Source organism: Staurois parvus, unplaced genomic scaffold (assembly GCF_062004578.1).
Source record: "Staurois parvus isolate SC_StPar_1 unplaced genomic scaffold, SC_StPar_1.0 ptg000277l, whole genome shotgun sequence".
NCBI lineage: Eukaryota > Metazoa > Chordata > Amphibia > Anura > Ranidae > Staurois > Staurois parvus.
Genome location: NW_028318073.1, coordinates 3,290,790 through 3,309,769, shown reverse-complemented (window position 1 = coordinate 3,309,769; position 18,980 = coordinate 3,290,790). Strand labels below are relative to the sequence as shown.

General features: G+C 42.9%; 1 protein-coding gene across 6 annotated transcripts in view; it reads right to left on the bottom strand.

Moving 5' to 3' along the window:
• Positions 1-18,980, bottom strand: part of RMDN2 (regulator of microtubule dynamics 2) — a 284,536-nt gene that overhangs the window by 198,404 nt on the left and 67,152 nt on the right. For all 6 annotated transcript variants that reach the window (XM_089681785.1, XM_089681786.1, XM_089681783.1 and 3 more), the window contains one exon: positions 9,438-9,540. In XM_089681785.1, the coding sequence (XP_089537911.1) occupies positions 9,438-9,540 (103 nt within the window). The remainder of the gene's footprint in view (positions 1-9,437; positions 9,541-18,980) is intronic.

Sequence of the window (18,980 nt, the reverse complement as noted above, 5' to 3'; positions counted from 1 at the left end):
GGTAGGTATGAAAATACATATGATTAGATTTTATATATGTTTAGCTTTAAGGAATAGGAATAGGAAATATGGATATTAAAAGATTTTTGTAGTCTCCTTTTTACTACTTTTTTCTGTCCATTAAAAATTCAATAAAAATAGATTGAGTAAAAACGTATCTAAACCCAAGAACTAAAATTTATAGTATTGCGATCCTTAGATGTAGTGGCTGCATTAGTTTTCTTTTTCCACACTTTCTTCTTTTATTTTAACCTTGTAATCCTGTCATTAGCGCACTTTCTGTTCTAGGGTGACACCCATACTGAGCAGTATTGTCACTTTAGGACTATATAACACTGTTTTAGGATTACATAACACCTCCCTCTTTTCTTCATAACCAGGGAGGTGTTTTGCAGTCTTCAGAGATAACAAGAGAAAATGCTAAATGCTAATAGTCCAGAGGCCCACAGAGCACAGGAAGTTATCAGCTCATAAGATTTCACTAGTATATTTAACAGACCAAAGAGAGCAAATAAGAGAAATTTATTGTTAGGGTTTATAGTCACTAAACTATTACAATAGTGCACATTAATGTGTATGTAGTAACACACTGCAAAGGAACAATGTTAATAGTTTGCTCTGCATAGCTGGCTAGATGTATGGACTATAAGGACCTAGAAGGGTGCTTCCCAAAATTGAGCAGCATGTGCTTTCCATAGGTTTTAAGTGACTTTAAACAGAATTTTCTTTGCTCCCCCATCCCCACTACCATGCTGTTTCAGCCACCCTTCCACTGTTGTTCTGCCTTAAAGTTTACCTAGGGCCAGCTCGTCCTCTCATTCCCACTCTGAGACCTGGCAGTTAGTGATAGTACTGCTGATGTCATCTAACCTGCACCAATCCCTGCACATACCAGCAATCCTGGCACAGGAAGTCTCCCATCACTAAAAATGAATTAGCAGATCTTATCAGTAGCTTAAGTGGTATGTATAAGCTTTAACCACCTCCTGTCCGGCCGTTGTATATAAACGGCCGGACAGTGGCAGTGCAGGGGTGGGTGGCTGTTTCTAAACGGCCTCCGCGCCCCCTGCTTGTGCGCGCTCCCTGGGAGCGCACAGCACCGCGATCTGGTGCCCGCTGTGTCCTCCGGACACAGTGGAACACCGATCGTCGGAAAGGCCTCTGTGCGAGGTCCCGATCATGTGATCACTGATTGGCCAATCAGTTATAACATGCAGAGTAGTCAGCAAGATGTCACTTCTGACATCATTGCTTACTACGTGTGAAATCTGTGAATGATCACAGAGGTCACATGGTACAAGGCTATTCACAGCAGCCTTGTACCATGTGATAAGCTGTGACCAATCACAGCTCACAGTAGTTCTCAATGGCTTCATCACCCCCCACAAGTAGTACAGTGTCACCATAGTGACACTGTGATGGATTTGGTAAAATGTCTATTTCATTTCAAATTGAAAAAAAAAAAAAAATATATATATATATATATATATATATATATATACACATACATATACATATACACACACACACACTTTTATACACATCTTTTTACATATTTACTTTTATACTTTAATACTATTTCTTTCCACATATTTATAAATGTTTAGCATGAATATATATGTTGTGTGAATATTTTCTGCCTGCTGGGCTTTGTGGTACTTTAAGAAATCCTTGCTTAAGAAATGTTTGCTCACGGGCACAGACCCCCTCCCACCGTGTGATTTGGAAGACAAAAGAATGTTTTTCTCTCTTTAAGATAAGACTGAAGAAGATCACACCTATACCATGACGGAGATTGTTTTCGTGTAAAGTGACCAATCAAAGACTAATATAATGCTTATGCTGTTATCACGTGATGTTCGCATCATTTTTCATATATAAACTCACGGTTTCATTTCAATAAATTAGAGAGAAGTTTTCACAGACCAAACGTGTCAGTGTGAGTTTCTTCATGTGCGCACATTCCAGAAGCTGGCCAGCATCATAAATTAGGACAGGAACAGATAAGCACTGGACGATTAAGTCCTCAACTAAAACAGCTGGTGCCGAAACCCGGGAATTCTGGGTAATGAACCTGCAGCCAGCCGACCTAAAAGGGCATTAAGTGTCAGTCAAACTGGACGGGACAGAGATTGATCACCTCTGGAGCATGGTACGATATATTTTACTATCTTACCATTGCTTATCCTGTCTTTGTTGTTGATTCATACATGTGCCTAGTACGGCTGCTAAAGGTCACTAAAAGCAGGTAACCTTGCTTGCCCGGAGTTTATTTAAATATACCTGCATGTGCTTATCTGTTACCTGGGTCTCTGTTGTGTGTTTTTATGTATCAGTCTTGAGGTGGAAGAGGAGTGGACCTACTGAGGGTTTTGACACAATTTCTCTTGGGTGTGTGGTAACCTTGTGTGTTGACCACAAGAGAGGAGGTGTCGGGTACACGTCACGGTAGTGTGACAGCGGGTGCTGTAACCGTGTTTGTGTGGGTTACGAAGAGTTACTCAGTGATCTGTACTTTAGCCCACCAAGATAGACTGATATGTCATGTCCTAAATGTGTGTCTGGTTTAATGTTTGCCATTCATGAAGACGGTTGGGGTTTGTTAAGGGTTAAAGAGATAGGATATAGTCAGGAATTGTTAGGACGTCATCCTCTGTTTTCTGATTTGCCTGAAGTGTTAGTTTTCCGCCTTAATGTGCATTACCCTGTAAGGGGGGGTATTGGGAAATCAATTCAGCAGATAGAAGCAGAGGCGAGAGAGGGGGGGCACAGTATAGAAAGGTGCCCCTGCCAATTAGAACAGCTGGAAGATTGTGAACAGAGTGAGCAGCAGCCCGTGAAGAGTCTTGGGTTTCTTTTAGGAAGACCAGAGACAGGAGGAGATGGGTCAGACGCTGATAAAATCGGAGAAAGGAATGTTAGCATGTGACCTGGTTGCACAAAGGAAGGGGGAGCAGTATGTGAAGGGATTAGTTAAGTTAGTGAAAGTATGTGGAATCACAGATAAGGGGGGTCGTTTACAGCCAGAAGAATGGCGGGAAAAAAAAAAAAAAAAAAGAAGAAAAGAAAGGTGTATTAGTTGATAATAATTTATTGAAGACAGCAGAAGCTTGGTACAATGTAGCTAAAGCTATACATAAAGAGCAGTGGACAGAAGAGGTATTGCAACAGGGAGGGAAAACTGTTTATGTATACCACCAATGTGTTGACATTGTGAAGGAACACCCACCGCCCTATATTTGGTCTGCAGACACTGGGCTCCACCCTTCATCTACCACCCTCTCCTCTGTCCTTCTTGCCCAGCCCAGTGCACTTCCTGATTGCAGCCATCTTGCTGCATCTGCATTGTCATTTCCTACCCAGCCCAGTGCACTTCCTGATGGCAGCCATCTTGCTGCACCTGCACTGTCATTTCCTGCCCAGCCCAGTACACTTCCTGGAGGTGGCCATTTTGGTACACCAAATCAGATTTCCAGAGGGCCTATGCCTCAAGTGAGCCGCCTCTACCCAGTGTGTCTGGTTTTACAAGCCGATGGTACATTCTACGTACCGCCGGATGTGCCGCGTGTCCCCACTATGCCAGTGCTTGAACCTGACACGACCGCTGGTCCCGCGAGAGACAGTTTTGTCTCCAATAGACCAAAAGGAAGTAAACATTTGCACTTAGGGTCAACCTGGTCAGACATATCTTCTTTGGATGAGGAGGCCGCAGGTCCGGAACTTCCTACATACATGCATATGCCTCTCCAGGTGCCCCTCTTAGGCCACAGGTGACAGGAAGGACTCCTCAGGCAGGAAGACTCCACACCCCGGCAGATGCACCGGTCCTGTATGTCATCTTTACTCCGTCCCAGGCCTCTTCCCTGGTGACCACATTGCCAGACCCGAAAAGCAGCCCATGCCCTTTTATCGCAGGATAGCTCAGATCCAGAAGACATACTCGGCAGCCTGGAGAGACCTAGTCAGCCTATGTGAGATAAAGGCAGGAGACTCATACTGGCCAATAATGGCACGAAGTCTTAACAACACCTGGCTTGTCGATGACAAAGCCTTCTCCTCTGGACTGGAATTTTGTACGCAATTGCATGACTGGTCCAAAGAGAGACTGGCCGATCAAGCCACCACCCTTCAAGATATTACCCAAGATAAGGCGGAGTCAGTAGAAAAATTCTATACCAGATTGTCCCAGGTCTTCTCAGACCTGGGATTCAGCGCATACAACAAAGCCCATAATCAGATGCTGTCATCAGCCTTTGTTGCGGGGCTGAGGGAAAAAATACGGAAGGGTCTTATCATGGCTAGGCCTGAGTATTGTGTGGTGCCCCTAGACACTCTGCTGTTGGTGGCAAAAGGCCTTGAATCATCACAAGCTACCAAGAAGTCCACCCCTATTATGGTAGCAGATCCCTGGACACAAACCTGGCCAACGGCCTCAGAAGAAAATAAGCCCATTTGTTTCAATTGTGGCCGCCCAGGACACTACAAGAGGAACTGTAGAGCCCCTCCCAGACGTCGACGGCCACAGTGGAACCAGGACGCATACAACCAGCAACAGTCACAACAGCAACATCAAGCTCCTGGGCCCAGTGCGAATCACCTGGATCTTCTGCGCTAGGAAGTGGGCAAGCCTGTGTCATCCCCTATCTTGGCAGTGTCTTCAGCTGGTTCAGGGGGCCCGTTAGCAAAAGTGACCTTACCTATTGAAGGGCACCCAACGACATTTCTAATTGACACAGGTGCAGCCAGGAGCGTGATCAGATCAGAAGACCTCCTAGACCACTCATACCTTTCTGATATAGATATCTCCTGCGTGGGGGTAGATGGAACCCCACAGTCTAATCCTCTTACCCGACCTTTACAGGTTGGTCTATTCCCAGACTTGCTGGCCCGGTTTGTCGTGTCTTCAACATGTCCCCTGAATCTCCTGGGAGCTGATGTGCTATCTAGGCTCCAGGCCTCTATCACATTCACTCCTGATGGCAAGGTGGTTATCTCATCACCACTAGAAGTAGAGGACATGTCTGCACTGTGCTCCATTCCCCTTCTGATGGCACTTCAAGAGATCTCTACCACCACCATCCCAGAGGATGTGCTGAGCAGAATCCCAAGTTGCCTATGGTCCACAGGACCCGAAGATATTGGATATTTAAGGGTACCCCCAATTATGGTGGAATTGAAGCCAGGAGCCCCCCTACCCAGGAAACCACAGTACCCACTGAAACCAGCGCAATCCGAGGCCATTTCAAAGCAGGTCAAGTCCCTTGTGGCAAATGGTGCACTCATACCTTGTACCTCTCCATGCAACACACCTTTGTTCCCGGTGAAAAAGAAGACACCTAAGGGGGAACCAGAGAAGTACAGGATGGTACAGGACCCCCGAGCAGTGAATGAAGCCACTGTCTTAGAGACACCTATCATTCCAAATCCCCACACTTTACTCACAGGGGTACCTCCAACAGCAAAGTATTTCACCGTGGTGGACCTGGCAAATGCATTCTCCAGTGTTCCCTTGTATTCTCCTTGCAGATACTTCTTCATTTTATCCATGAGGGTCAGCAATACACCTGGGAAGTTATGCCACAAGGGGGCGCAAAATTCCCTGAGCCAGTTTGCCAAAGCCATGACCACCATACTGGGCACGTGGCAAAAGTAACATTCGGCAGTGGTCCTTCTTCAATATGTGGATGACTTTCTCCTCTGTGCTGATGACCTGCCCACGGCTAAAGAAGCCTCAGAGAGTTTACTATGTTATTTGGCACACCAAGGCTGTAAGGCTTCTAAACCGAAGTTGCAATGGTGCTCTACAACAGTCGTATTCTTGGGCCACTGCCTCTCACATGGAACAAGGCATCTTACGGAGGAAAGAGTTAAGGCCATCCAAAATCTGCCACTGCCGCTAGGCCAGAAGCCACTCCATGCCTTTCTTGGCCTCATATCCTACTGTAGGTCATGGATTCCTGATGCTTCTTGGTTTATGCAACCACTCTACGATGCTCTCAAGTCTGAGCCCTTCTATCTGTCCGAAGAGGCCGCCTCCAACTTTTTGGCTCTAAAACGCTTACTTTCTTCAGCCCCAGCCCTAGGTCTACCAGACTAAGAGAAACCTATCAAACTGTTCGTGTCTGAACGCCAAGGCCATGCCACAGGAGTATTGGCCCAGTCCCATGGCGACCGCCTACGACCCGTAGGCTACTACTCATGCCGTTTAGACCCAGTAGCTAGAGGAGCACCGTCGTGTCTGCGTGCAATTTTCGCTGCTCAAGCTCTGCTGGATAAGACCTCTGATATCGTACTGGGACATGAACTTGTTCTTCTGGCGCCGCATTACATTGCTGCCATTTTAAACCAAGTCCAACCTAAACATTTGTCCACAGCGAGGCATCTTAGACTACAATGTTCCCTCCAACTTCCTGATAACGTCACTCTCCTACGTTGCCAAACCCTGAATCCGGCCACTCTCCTCCCAATTGCTGAGGGGGGTAATGAAGGTAATGAAGAAAGTGGAGAGGATAATGGAGCCACTGAGCCTCATAATTGTCTTGAAGTGATGAAAATGGAAACCTTCCATCTTCCCACAGTGAGTGAAACACCTCTGCAGGACCCAGACTTCACCTTGTTTGTTGATGGTTCCAGATATGCAGACGATGGAGGCAAATATCATACAGGATTTGCGGTCACTACTGCAGACCCAGTCCTACAGGCAAGAGCCCTATCGCCAGCAATATCTGCACAGGGAGCTGAACTTCAAGCACTCACAACAGCATGCCAGATGATGGAAGGAAAAAGGGCCAATATCTACACAGACTCCAGATATGCCTTTGGGGTGGCCCATGACTTTGGACCCATATGGAAGGCAAGAGGATTTATGACTGCGGCAGGTACGTCCATAAGACATGGAGCAGCCATTGGACGATTGCTGGAAGCACTCCTTCTACCCATTCAAGTGGCTATTCTGAAGGTAAAGCTCATGGGAAATTAAACTCCTCAGAAGCCAAAGGCAATAATCTGGCAGATTTGGCGGTAAAACGAGCGGCCATGGCACCACCAGAAATGGAAGGAGAGGCGACCAGAGAGTGGGAACCAATATTCACCTTACAGACCTTACCTGTGGACAGAAACTACCTCAAGGAACTCCAAGAAGCAGCAAGTCCAGAAGAAAAAGAGAGCAGGAGACGGAGAGGAGCTATTCTCAAAGACGGTCTGTTTGAGTGCAACAAGAGGTTTTGTTTACCCAAGAATATGTTTCCAGCTGTAGTCCAGTGGGCACACGAAGCAGCCCATCTGTCAAAGAGCCTCATGAACTCTCTCATCAACAAGTACTATATAGCGCCTGGAATTACCACATTGACAAATAATTTTTGCAAAACATGTGCCATCTGTGCAAAATGTAATCCGGGACGCACAGAGAAGACACCACAGAAACACTTGGCCAAACCCCTATACCCTTTTCAAAGGATACAAATCGACCATATCCAGATGCCAAAGAGTGGGCGGTTTGAGTACGCCCTAGTGGTGGTGGACATGTTTTCCAGTTGGCCAGAGGCCTTTGCTGTAACCAACATGACTGCTAAAACAACTGCGAAGAAACTCCTCACTGAGGTTGTATGCAGATATGGACTTCCAGAGGTGATAGAGAGTGACCAGGGCCCCGCTTTCACAGCTTCAGTAACCAAAGAAATATGGGCGGCATTAGGAGTCACTCTGGCGTTCCATACCCCCTATCACCCCCCAAAGTAGTGGAAAAGTAGAAGGAATTTATGGCACTCTGAAAGCCAGAATGCTAAAAATGGCCCAAGAGACTGGCATGAGTTGGCCAGACAGTCTGCTTATTGCCCTATTTAGTGTCAGATACACTGTACTGCTAGGGTGACAGTATGTAAAAAAAAAAAACCTAAATAATCTAAAAAAAATAAATTAATAAAAAAAATGTTTAAAAATGATAATTTTTGGTTATAAACTAATTTGGGTTATTTTTTTCTTTACTATAAAGATAACGGAATACATTTTGGCCAAGATTTATGATAAAATAGTTTTTATTTGCAAAATTTTATAAGAAAAACACTTTTTTCAAAAATGTTGGACTTTTTCATTTACATAGCAAAAAAATTTTAAATCCCAGTGGTGAATAAACACCACCAAAATAAATCTTTATCTGTCTCAAAAAAAATGCTAAAAAATTCATATGGGTACAGTATTGCATGACCGCGCAATTGTCATTCAAAGTGTGATAGCACTGAAAGCTGAAAATTGGCCTGGACAGGAAGGGGGTAAAAGTGCCCGGACTGGAAGTGACATTATTACTGAAGGGAGGGGTGTCTGTGCTGGTAGGTACTTGCTGTTATCTGTGAAGATTGCTTAAGATTAGAAGAAATCAACAGCACTGTCACTAAATGCTAAATACACGCTAGGAATAATGTAGCAGCATTTTTAACATTGTGTTGCTACAACACATGTACCGGATATCGTACCATTTATATATATTAGACATTTAAATGTAGACCAGCATCATCCACAATAGCCTTACCCAGAGTTAAGCACTTCTAGAGCAGTTCCTACAGAAGGGGGGCTGCAATGCAATGTGATGCGGCCTTCTAATTTCTGGCCACCAACTGCCTGTTTAACCATCCAGCTGGGTGTACTGATGCCGGTATCTAGAGCTGCAAATGATAGCTACCCATGAATGCACCAATTGCCAATGCATCTGCAACCCCCTCTCTTTCTCACCACTGTGCCCCAACTTTTTTATCTGAAAGACAGCCACTTATGTTGGGTCCTTCTGAGGCAGTGGGTTGAATTTCAAGTCTCATGTTAATCATCATAACTATTAGAATTTTCAGCAATGTCAGGGAAGGCTTTTAGAATCATACTCCAATGAGCCTGCTCTGTGATAGTTGCAGTAGGAGGCTAATCAATATTGATAACCCATTTGCCACCAGAGGACATAGAGCCTAGATGCCCACACAAAAATGATTGGTGCCAGTTTGTGTCAGTTAACTTGAGAATAACCCCATGACCAATTCACCCACCTAAGTAATTGTTACATTGTTTTTAAAAGGACATATGAAAGTCTTTAAAACTTAAATTTAGACAAAAATGTATAAAAAGGTATTGTGCACTTAAGAGTTTTCAAGTTCTTTTTCTCAATTTTTAATGAATTTAATTTCCTTTTACAGACTATATTCTACTTTAACAGCTGCATCCTGGCAGCTTCCATTGTCAGTGGAGAATGTTAATGCGAGATCAGTGCAGTCAATGACAAACTAGGGGCCTGAATTGCTGCCAGCTACTAGTTTCAAATGGAAATTTAGTCATGAAGCAATTAATACTGAACAATATATATGTATGCAGAGGTTACAGAGCTTGCCCAGTAAAATCCATGGTCCTTATGTCATTGGAATGCAGCTTTTATTTATTTTTTTTACAAAAATAAATCTTACCATTAGTAACATAGTTCTTCTTTTCTTCTGTGTCATTAGTAAGATAAAACATGTCACTGTATGCCCGTGCGAACCTCCACAGGAATTCCACTTTGTCTCCAAACTGACAAAAAATAAAAAATGTAAGGTTAACAAGCCTCTTACTATCTGATTTACAAAACAACCAGTTTAAAATAGAGATGCAAAGAAAAATGTTTGTTACACACACACACACTTATACACACATACATACTTACCATACCATAGCTATCCCTAGGGAACACGGTTTACAGGAAGTCATCAAACAAGATAATGCAAAACAGCAATGGAACTTCATATCACTGACATTCCTGCACTCTTTGTTTGAAGAATGTGCCACATTGACAAACAAGTCCAACCTCCCACCACACACACACACACTATATTGCCAAAAGTATTGGGACACCCCTCCAAATCACTGGATACAGGTGTTCCAATCGCCTTCATGGCCAAAGGTGTATCCATCAAGCACCTAAGCATGCAGACTGCTTCTACTTTTTTTTTGTGAAAGAATGGGTCGCTCTCAGGAGCTTAGTGAATCCAAGTGTGGTACCGTGATAGGATGCCACCTGTGCAATAGGTTAAATCTCCTTGCTACTAAATATTCCATGGTCAACTGTTAGTGGTATTATAATAAAGTGGAAGCAACTGGGAACAACAACGACTCAGCCTTGAAGTGGTAGGCCATGTAAAATGACAAGCGGGGTCAGCGCATGCTGAAGCACACAGTGCGCAGAAGTCACCAACTGTCTGCAGAGTCAATAGCTAAAGACCTCCAAACTTCGTGTGGCCATTAAATTAGCACAACAACCGAGCAAAGAGAGCTTCATGGAATTGGCTTCCATGGCCGAGCAGCAGCATCCAAGCCTTACATCACCAAGTGCAATGCAAACCATTGGATGCAGTGGTGTAAACCACAACGCCACTGGACTCTAGAGTAGTGGAGACATGTTCTCTGGAGTGAAGAATCACATTTCCCTGTCTGGCAATCCGATGGACGTGTCTGGGTTTGGCGGTTGCCAAGAGAACAGTACTTGCCTGACTGCATTGTGCCAAATGTAAAGTTTGGTGAAGGGGGGATTATGGTGTGGGGTTGTTTTTCAGGGGTTGGGCTTGGCCCGTTAGTTCCAGTGAAGGGAACTCTGAAGACGTCAGCATGCCAAGACATTTAGGACAATTTCATGCTCCCAACTTTGTGGGAACAGTTTGGGGATGGCCCCTTCCTGTTCCAACATGATTGCACACCAGTGCACAAAGCAAGGTCCATAAAGACATGGATGAGCGAGCTTGGGGTGGAGGAACTTGACTGGCCTGCACAGAGTCCTGTATATATATACACACACACAAACACACACATAAACATGCGTTCTGTAGATGTACTTTTTTTTTTTTGTACATAAGTGTTACATAATCACACAACCTTTGTTTTCATCTGCACACGGGCTTAGAGATGAAGGGGGAACATGACAACAGCAGCTTGAACGGAGCATAAATACCGTCCAGTGTAAAATTAACACACAGAAGGAAGCTGGGCAGGGGGCATCAGCAGGAGGTAGAGAAAGAGCAGTACACTGATCTTCCCAGTAAATAACTGTGCAGGGGGCATGTCGGCAGACGTGTGAACACCAGAGTAGAGGTAGGCTGTGCTTCCAAGTAGAATGCAAAAAAGCCAGCTGAACAAGCTGGGATGGATGTGCTTCTGTGCCTGGCGTAGTCAGTTTGAAATACAAAAGCAAGAAGACTAGCAAGATCACCAAGCACTTCAAACAAAGGAAACAATGCAAAGAGAAAAGGATACTTTTTAATACAAGTACAAGTTAACACATATCAGAAATATGAAATGTTGGGGTAACATACACTTTAAGGATTAGGCAAATTAAAAAGACACACTCAAAAAATAGAATTTTTCCCTGATTCTGATAAAGTATAGGTTAGGCTAATAATATAGCTGGCACAAATCACTCTATTACAGTTAGCTCATAGAAGTAAAGCCTATCAAATTTCTAGGATTTTCACAGTAGCACTGCACAAGTTAAAATTTTACTATGGGTTTTGTGGCAACGAGCTTCAAAAGGTAAAGAACTTGCCAAATTGTCCTTTGAGTTCCTCACCCACTTTTTTTTCCAAAAAAGTTCTGGTCTGACACAAAACAGGTTACCCTTATTTGCAATGATTCCAAATACTTAATTTAGCCTCCCGGCTTACTCTAGCAGGGTCATTGCTGTGGCCCTCAAGCTGTATTTTTACCTGAAAAGAGTGTTTCAAGTGATTTTTTGCTGTGTTTTGCCTCGCTACACAAGTTTTTGAAACATTTTACGCATGTTTTGTAACCTTGAGGCATTTTTTCCTTGTCCAATGAAAACATAGAATCATCTATGACATCAGATGTTGTCAACTTTCTTGGATCTTCTATCGTTTCTGTGTATCGTTGTGGTATCGTGTCCTGCTGCTAGAGCTCAGCATGTTGTCATGCAAGCCCCCAAATACTGCATATCCACACACACACATTTGTAAAAAAAAAATATTTTTACTATGTATACAGTACATGGTCTGGCAGGACCAGAAGGCATTTTTTTAAAAGTATAAAAAAATTATTTATGTAAACATCAGGAAAAAATCATATGGAGAAACAAAACTGTAACTTAGAACAGGAAGTACACCAAAGAGAGTTGTTTTATAGTACTCAAAAAAGGGCCAAGAAAAACTGATCACAGTGCAGTACAGATACAAGAGAGCCCAGGAAGTACAGGAAGTAATCAGCTTACAGACTATTATATACAGGCAGGCTGAGACTGATGAGCACTACCATTGTATTTCTACTGCCCAGACAACGCAAGTTCAGAATACAGCCTGCCATTGACACACAGTGGGGCAAAAAAGTATTTAGTCAGCCACCAATTGTGCAAGTTCTCCCACTTAAAAAGATGAGAGAGGCCTGTAATTGGCATCATAGGTAGACCTCAACTATGAGAGACAAAATGAGAAAAAAAAAATCCAGACAATCACATTGGCTGATTTGGAACAAATTTATTTGCAAATTATGGTGGAAAATAAGTATTTGGTCACCTAAAAACAAGCAAGATTTCTGGCTCTCACAGACCTGTACCTTCTTCTTTAAGAGGCTCCTCTGTCCTGCACTCATTACCTGTATCAATGGCACCTGTTTGAACTTGTTATCAGTATAAAAGACACCTGTCCACAACCTCAAACAGTCACACTCTAAACTCCACTATGGTGAAGACCAAAGAGCGGTCGAAGGACACCAGAAACAAAATTGTAGACCTGCACCAGGCTGGGAAGACTGAATCTGCAATAGGCAAGCAGCTTGGTGTGAACAAATCAACTGTGGGAGCAATAATTAGAAAATGGAAGACATACAAGACCACTGATAATCTCCCTCGATCTGGGGCTCCACGCAAGACCTCACTCTGTGGGGTCAAAATGATCTCAAGAACGGTTAGCAAAATCCCAGGACCACACGGGGGGGACCTAGTGAATAACCTGCAGAAAGCTGGGACCAACGTAACAAAGGCTACCATCAGTAACACACTACGCCGCCAGGGACTCAGATCCTGCAGTGCCAGACGTGTCCCCCTGCTTAAGCCAGTACATGTCCGGGCCCATCTGAAGTTTGCTAGAGAGCATTTGGATGATCCAGAAGAGGATTGGGAGAATGTCATATGGTCAGATGAAACCAAAATAGAACTGCTTGGTAGAAACACAACTCGTTGTGTTTGGAGGAGAGAGAATGCCGAGTTGCATCCAAAGAACACCATACCTACTGTGAAGCATGGGGGTGGCAACATCATATAAGTGCAAATAAATTCTTTCCAAATCAGCCAATGTGATTGTCTGGATTTTTTTTCTCATTTTGTCTCTCATAGTTGAGGTCTACCTATGATGCCAATTACAGACCTCTCTCATCTTTTTAAGTGGGAGAACTTGCACAATTGGTGGCTGACTAAATACTTTTTTGCCCCACTGTATGTATATTGCAGTATATCGTAACCACGTGCAAAATTTTCTATTTTTTTGGACTGTACACTGTCTGTACACTGTACTAGTGTTTACAATACCACTGCTGTACACACGAGCACAGCAGCGCATACAGTAGTGGATAGTGATGTAAAAAAATGGGACAAAGATAAATCATTTCAGAACTTTTTCCACCTTTAAAGTGACCTAGACTAGACGAACTGTGGAGGTAAACTAGAGCAAGGAGATGGGTCTTAAGATGTATGGGCAGGAGTTGTTCAGCATAGGATTTTTGTTCAGTATGGGGTGACCAGTTCATGTCTTAGAGAGGTGGGAAAGATGCCAGTAGACAGGGAGAGATTGAAGCTCAGTAGTCATAAGGTGGAATGGGGTCCAGGAGGCAGGAGGTTAGGTGGGCATCAGAAAGAGGTCCAGCCACCTCCTCTGTGGTAGCTATTGAATGTGTTGGTAGACATAGAATATTAGGTGAGAGAGATCTGGACAGTGGAGATCTCATCATGAATCGCATCAATCTCGTTTTTGAAATGACTGGCAGTCCCCTGGGCAGTGGGTATGTTAGTGGGTGGAGGAAGTGGAGAACAATGTAGAGAGTTGAAGGTATAAAAGAGCTGGCAAAGACTGAAAGAGAGCGAGTTGATAAGCGTGACCAAATGGGTCTGTTGGGAGCACAACAGGAGAAACTGTTCTGGAGGGAGCTATAGCATGCAGGGGGAAGGTCAGGACATGAGAGGGTGATATTTTATCTATTTCATAGAAAATAAGAGTTAAAGGGTTAAAGTGGCAAAGGTTTCTACAAGTAACTGTTGGCTGGTTGGAGGGATAGGGTGTTAAAATGGGGAGAGATCGAAATGCATAAGATTGTGTCAGAGAGAGGAAAGGGGTGTTTGAGAAGCTGCAAGAAGTGCAGAGTTGGCAGAATACCGGTCAAGGGTGGGGTGTGCCTATCAGGGAGTAAAAGTGTGTATCCATTGAGTTAAGTAAGTTGATGAGGTTAGGTTGATAAGTTGAGTTGTTAAAATTAACAGGGTTGCTAAAATCAGATGATAGTGGGCACTTCAGAGGGAAAAACATAGTGTAGCCAGGCAGAAAAGTCATTGAAGGTGCTGGTGTTAAAGAAATTATAGATATACATTAATTAGAGTTCCATTAAACTGTGATTAAAGTATAATGCATCTAAATATATATCTAATACAGTCGTTAGCCCAGCTAGAGGCATTTCACCTAGTATCTAACTCATAAAGTATATGTTTCTTAAAGATATTTTTTCAAGAAGTAACAAGACTATCTTGTGACTTGTCTATGTGACCCACTTTGTGTAGGCTACTTATAAGGTAATTTGCATGGTTAACTCATCATGAATAACTCATTAAATGTATAGACTGGTTGAGCATCACATGATACATTTGTAAAGGGACAAACCATTGTATAGCTTATGTAAAGTCTTTCCCTGTACATAAATTAATGAAGATCGATATTTATGAACGGATTGTACTGCATATCACAAGGATTGTGATATGACCAATGCACAACTTATGTGATGTAAGGATTGTACAACTTAAAGAAGGCTATTGCTCTACATTGCTTATGTAACCCACCACTATAAATTCAGCGCAAGACGGAATAAAACTTCAGTACGGTTACAGTTACTCTGATTTGCGTGCTGTATCTACTCACCTATTTTAGACATAAGCGTTTTTAAATCTATCCTGATTGGCTGCAAAAAAGAAAGAGAGAAAGGGAGATACCAGAGACTTTGTAATAGTGACTAGACTTCAGAGGCCGTAAAATGAGGAACACGTTTACCTGGCATAAAGGGACCCTATGAGGATGTTCCTAACAAGAGACAAATGACAGCTGCAGCTTATATGAAGGCACGTCATGGCTTAGCTGTTTGTCACTCTAAATGGGTCAAGTGGACTAGGAATCAGACAATCAGAATAGAGGGAACCTTTGCTGTATCACGGTGGGAGCAGTTTATACAAGATTATGGATTACAGCTCTGTAGTGATGGCACCTGGTGACAAGCCCACATATGGTTAAAGGAAGGTCAGATAATGGCAGGAAAAAGACTTACTGAAATGTGTAATCTTAAAAAGGTAACTATCTTCTAGGCCCGGCCTGATGAAAGCATACTTCCAGACGATGAACACCTTACACCTTTTGCAGCTGCCCTCACTAAAAGGGATATTAAGGTGGGAGGACATCCTGAATCAGCTTCTGACAGTAAATATCAAAACATTAACCTGAAGGGTTTGCAATATCAGGTTTTGCTAGAAAGGGATGACTATGAGCAAGGAAAAGCTGTTTTAGTGAGCAAAAAGGGCTTAAAGATAAGTGTGTATAGAAAGGAAACTGGATGCCACAGGAGGAAGGGAGGAGTTCCATACTAGGCTATGGCAAGCATGAGACAGGCATAATGTACAGTTGTGTTTAAAATAATAGCAGTGTGTTGAAAAAAGTGAATAAAGCTCAAAATCCTTCTAATAGCTTTTATTTCCATACACACAAATGCATTGGGAACACTACACATTCTATTCCAAATCAAAACATGAAGAAAAATATATCAAATTTGTGTTGTTCCTCTAAAAAAAGTGAAGAAAAGTGAATATTAGACTGTTCAAAAAAATAGCAGTGTTTGTATTCTTCTTTACAAACTCAAACATTCACTATATAAACTGAAAAATGTTTGAAGATTTTGCTTTCCTTTGAATCACTTAATGAATATTTAGTTGTGTAACCACGGTTTCTGAGAACTGCTGTACATCTGTGTTGCATGGAGTCAACCAACTTCTGGCACCTGTGAACAGGTATTCCAGCCCAGGATGATTGGACTACATTCCACAGCTCTCTATTTCTTGGTTTTGCCTCAGAAACTGCATTTTTGATGTCACCCCACAAGTTTTCTATTGGATTAAGATCCAAGGATTGGGCTGGCCACTCCATAACGGCAATCTTGTTGGTCTGGAACCAAGATGTTGCACGTTTAATGGTGTGTTTGGAGTTGTTGTCTTGTTGGAACCCCAATTTCAAGGGCATTTCCTCTTCAGCATAAGGCAACATGACCTCTTCAAGTATCCTGATGTATTCAAACTGATCCATGATCCCTGGTATGTGATAAATAGGCCCAACACCGTAATATGAGAAACATCCCCATATCATGATGCTTGCGCAACCATGCTTCACTGTCTTCACAGTGTACTGTGGCTTGAAATCAGTGTTTGAGGGTCGTCTGACAAACTGTCTCCAGCCACTAGACCCAAAAAGAACAATATTACTTTCATCAGTCCACAAAATGTTGCGCCATTTCTCTTTAGGCCAGTCAATGTGCTCTTTGGAAAATTGTAACCTCTTCAGCACATATCTTTTTTTCAACAGTGGGACTTTGCAGGGGCTTCTTGCGGATAGCTTGGCGTCACATAGGCGTCTTCTAATTGTAACAGTACTCACAGGTAACTTTAGACCTTCTTTAATCTTCCTGGAGCTGATTGTTGGCTGAGTCCTTGCCATTTTTGCTATTCTTCTATCCATTTGAATGGTAGTTTTTCGCTTTCTTCCACGTCTTTCAGGTTTTGGTTGCTATTTTAAAGCATTTGCGATCATTTTAGGCTGAGCAGCCTATCATTTTCTGCACTTCTTTATATGTTTTCCCTTCTCTAATCAACTTTTTAATCAAGGTACGCTGTTCTTCTGAACAATGTCTGAAACGACCCATTTTCCTCAGAATTTCAGAGAGAAATGCACTGTAACCAGCATGTACAATATTTGCTGCATTCCTTCCATAAATAAGGGCAATAATTGCCACCTGTTTTTCAAAGAATGAATGACCTCACTAATAGAACTCCACACTGCTATTATTTTGAACATGCCCCTTTCAATTAGTGATTCAATTACACAGAATCAGCAGCATGCATGTCATGACTGTTGGGTCTGTTGGATTTCTATTACTCTACTACACCTGCTAGTAAATTATTTGCCATGTAGAAATATAATTTCTACCAAAAACAGTGATTGATCAGGTTAGTGATGTCTGACTGCTATTATTTTGAACACAGCTGTAGAATGCCCACAGCTGGAGACCAATGAACAGGTGAGTAGTTCTAAGACTAACCCAGTTACAGTGCAGCATATTTACAAAAAGGATGAAGCATCAGATGAGAATGTAAGATGGCATGTCTAGTTCTCCCCGAAAGAGATCAGGTTGATATTCAAAGGATTGCTGAACACTAAGAAAGGTCCACAGGGCTTCGCAATAACTGCAGATATCAAGCAGGGAGTATACAATGCATTTGTGAAGGACTGTGCAACTATTTTAAAGCTTGCTGTTGGAGAGGCAATGGCAATGTCCATTATGAAGCAATGTGAAATAAAGGAAGGCGTTATAGGCGATATATCAGAGTTGGGGGGTAGAGATACGTTCTGTACAGCCCTAAGCCCCCGTTAACATCAAGCCCGACTTTTGAAATCATGCGACTTACAGTGAAGTCGCACAATTTCAAAGTTGGGGGACCCGACAATTTCAGGTTCAATTTGCAAGACATCTGATACAGATGTCTATGCAAATTGCACCAAAAGTAGTGCATGTACTACTTTTGAAATCAGGGCAGATCCGACCAAGTCGGAACTGCACCAATATGACCGCTCCAACTGCGGACAATAGGGCACGACTTGGCATGCGATTTGCAAGTCGCATGGCATGTAAATCGCATGCCAAGTTGCACTGATGTGAATGGGGTGTAAAGGAGAAGTTACCCACAATCTATGGTTCAAGTAGGTTACACAGACTTTATGGCAGGAGTGCAAGCAAAGGGGGAGCTAGCTAGCGCCTTTTGGAAAAGACTGAAAGAAGTGGCAGAGGATGCAGGATTGGTAATAATTGAAGATGAGGAAAGCAAGGATAAAGGGAAAGTTGCTTCTACAGAACTAGCCAAGCACAGATTTCTGGAAGGATTAGACCAAAGGTAAAGGAAAGGTTGCTTGCTAGTAGGCCAGAAGCAGGAACAATGATGATAAAGGCCCTATTGCCCATAATCCTGGCTATAGAGAATTTTTTAAACACAAAGGAAAAACCAAGCCCACAAACTTAATGGTGGTCCACCCTACTAACAATAGAAATAGAAGAGGGTGTAGACAACAGAACAATTTTAAGGAAGGAAACAATAGGCAGGGAAATAGAAACAAGGGGGCAGGGCCTGTGGTCTGTTGCTACTGTCAGGGATTAGAGCACTTTTCTAGGAACTGCCCCCATCCCAAAAGGAGAGGGCAGACTCCAGGACCTCCCAACTACTCAAAGATAGAAGGTTATGTCCCTGTTAATATTTGACTGATGTTTATCCTAAGCAAAACTAGGACATGGGAAAACCTGTATCAAAACCTGTAATAAAGGTCCTGAAGCTTATGTTAACCTTTTTCTAGATGAACTACAATTTCCACTTGGGGGCATTTCATGTTTAACTACTTGCCTACCGGGCACTTTTACCCCCTTCCTGCCCAGGCCAATTTTCAGCTTTCATCGCTGTCGTACTTTGAATG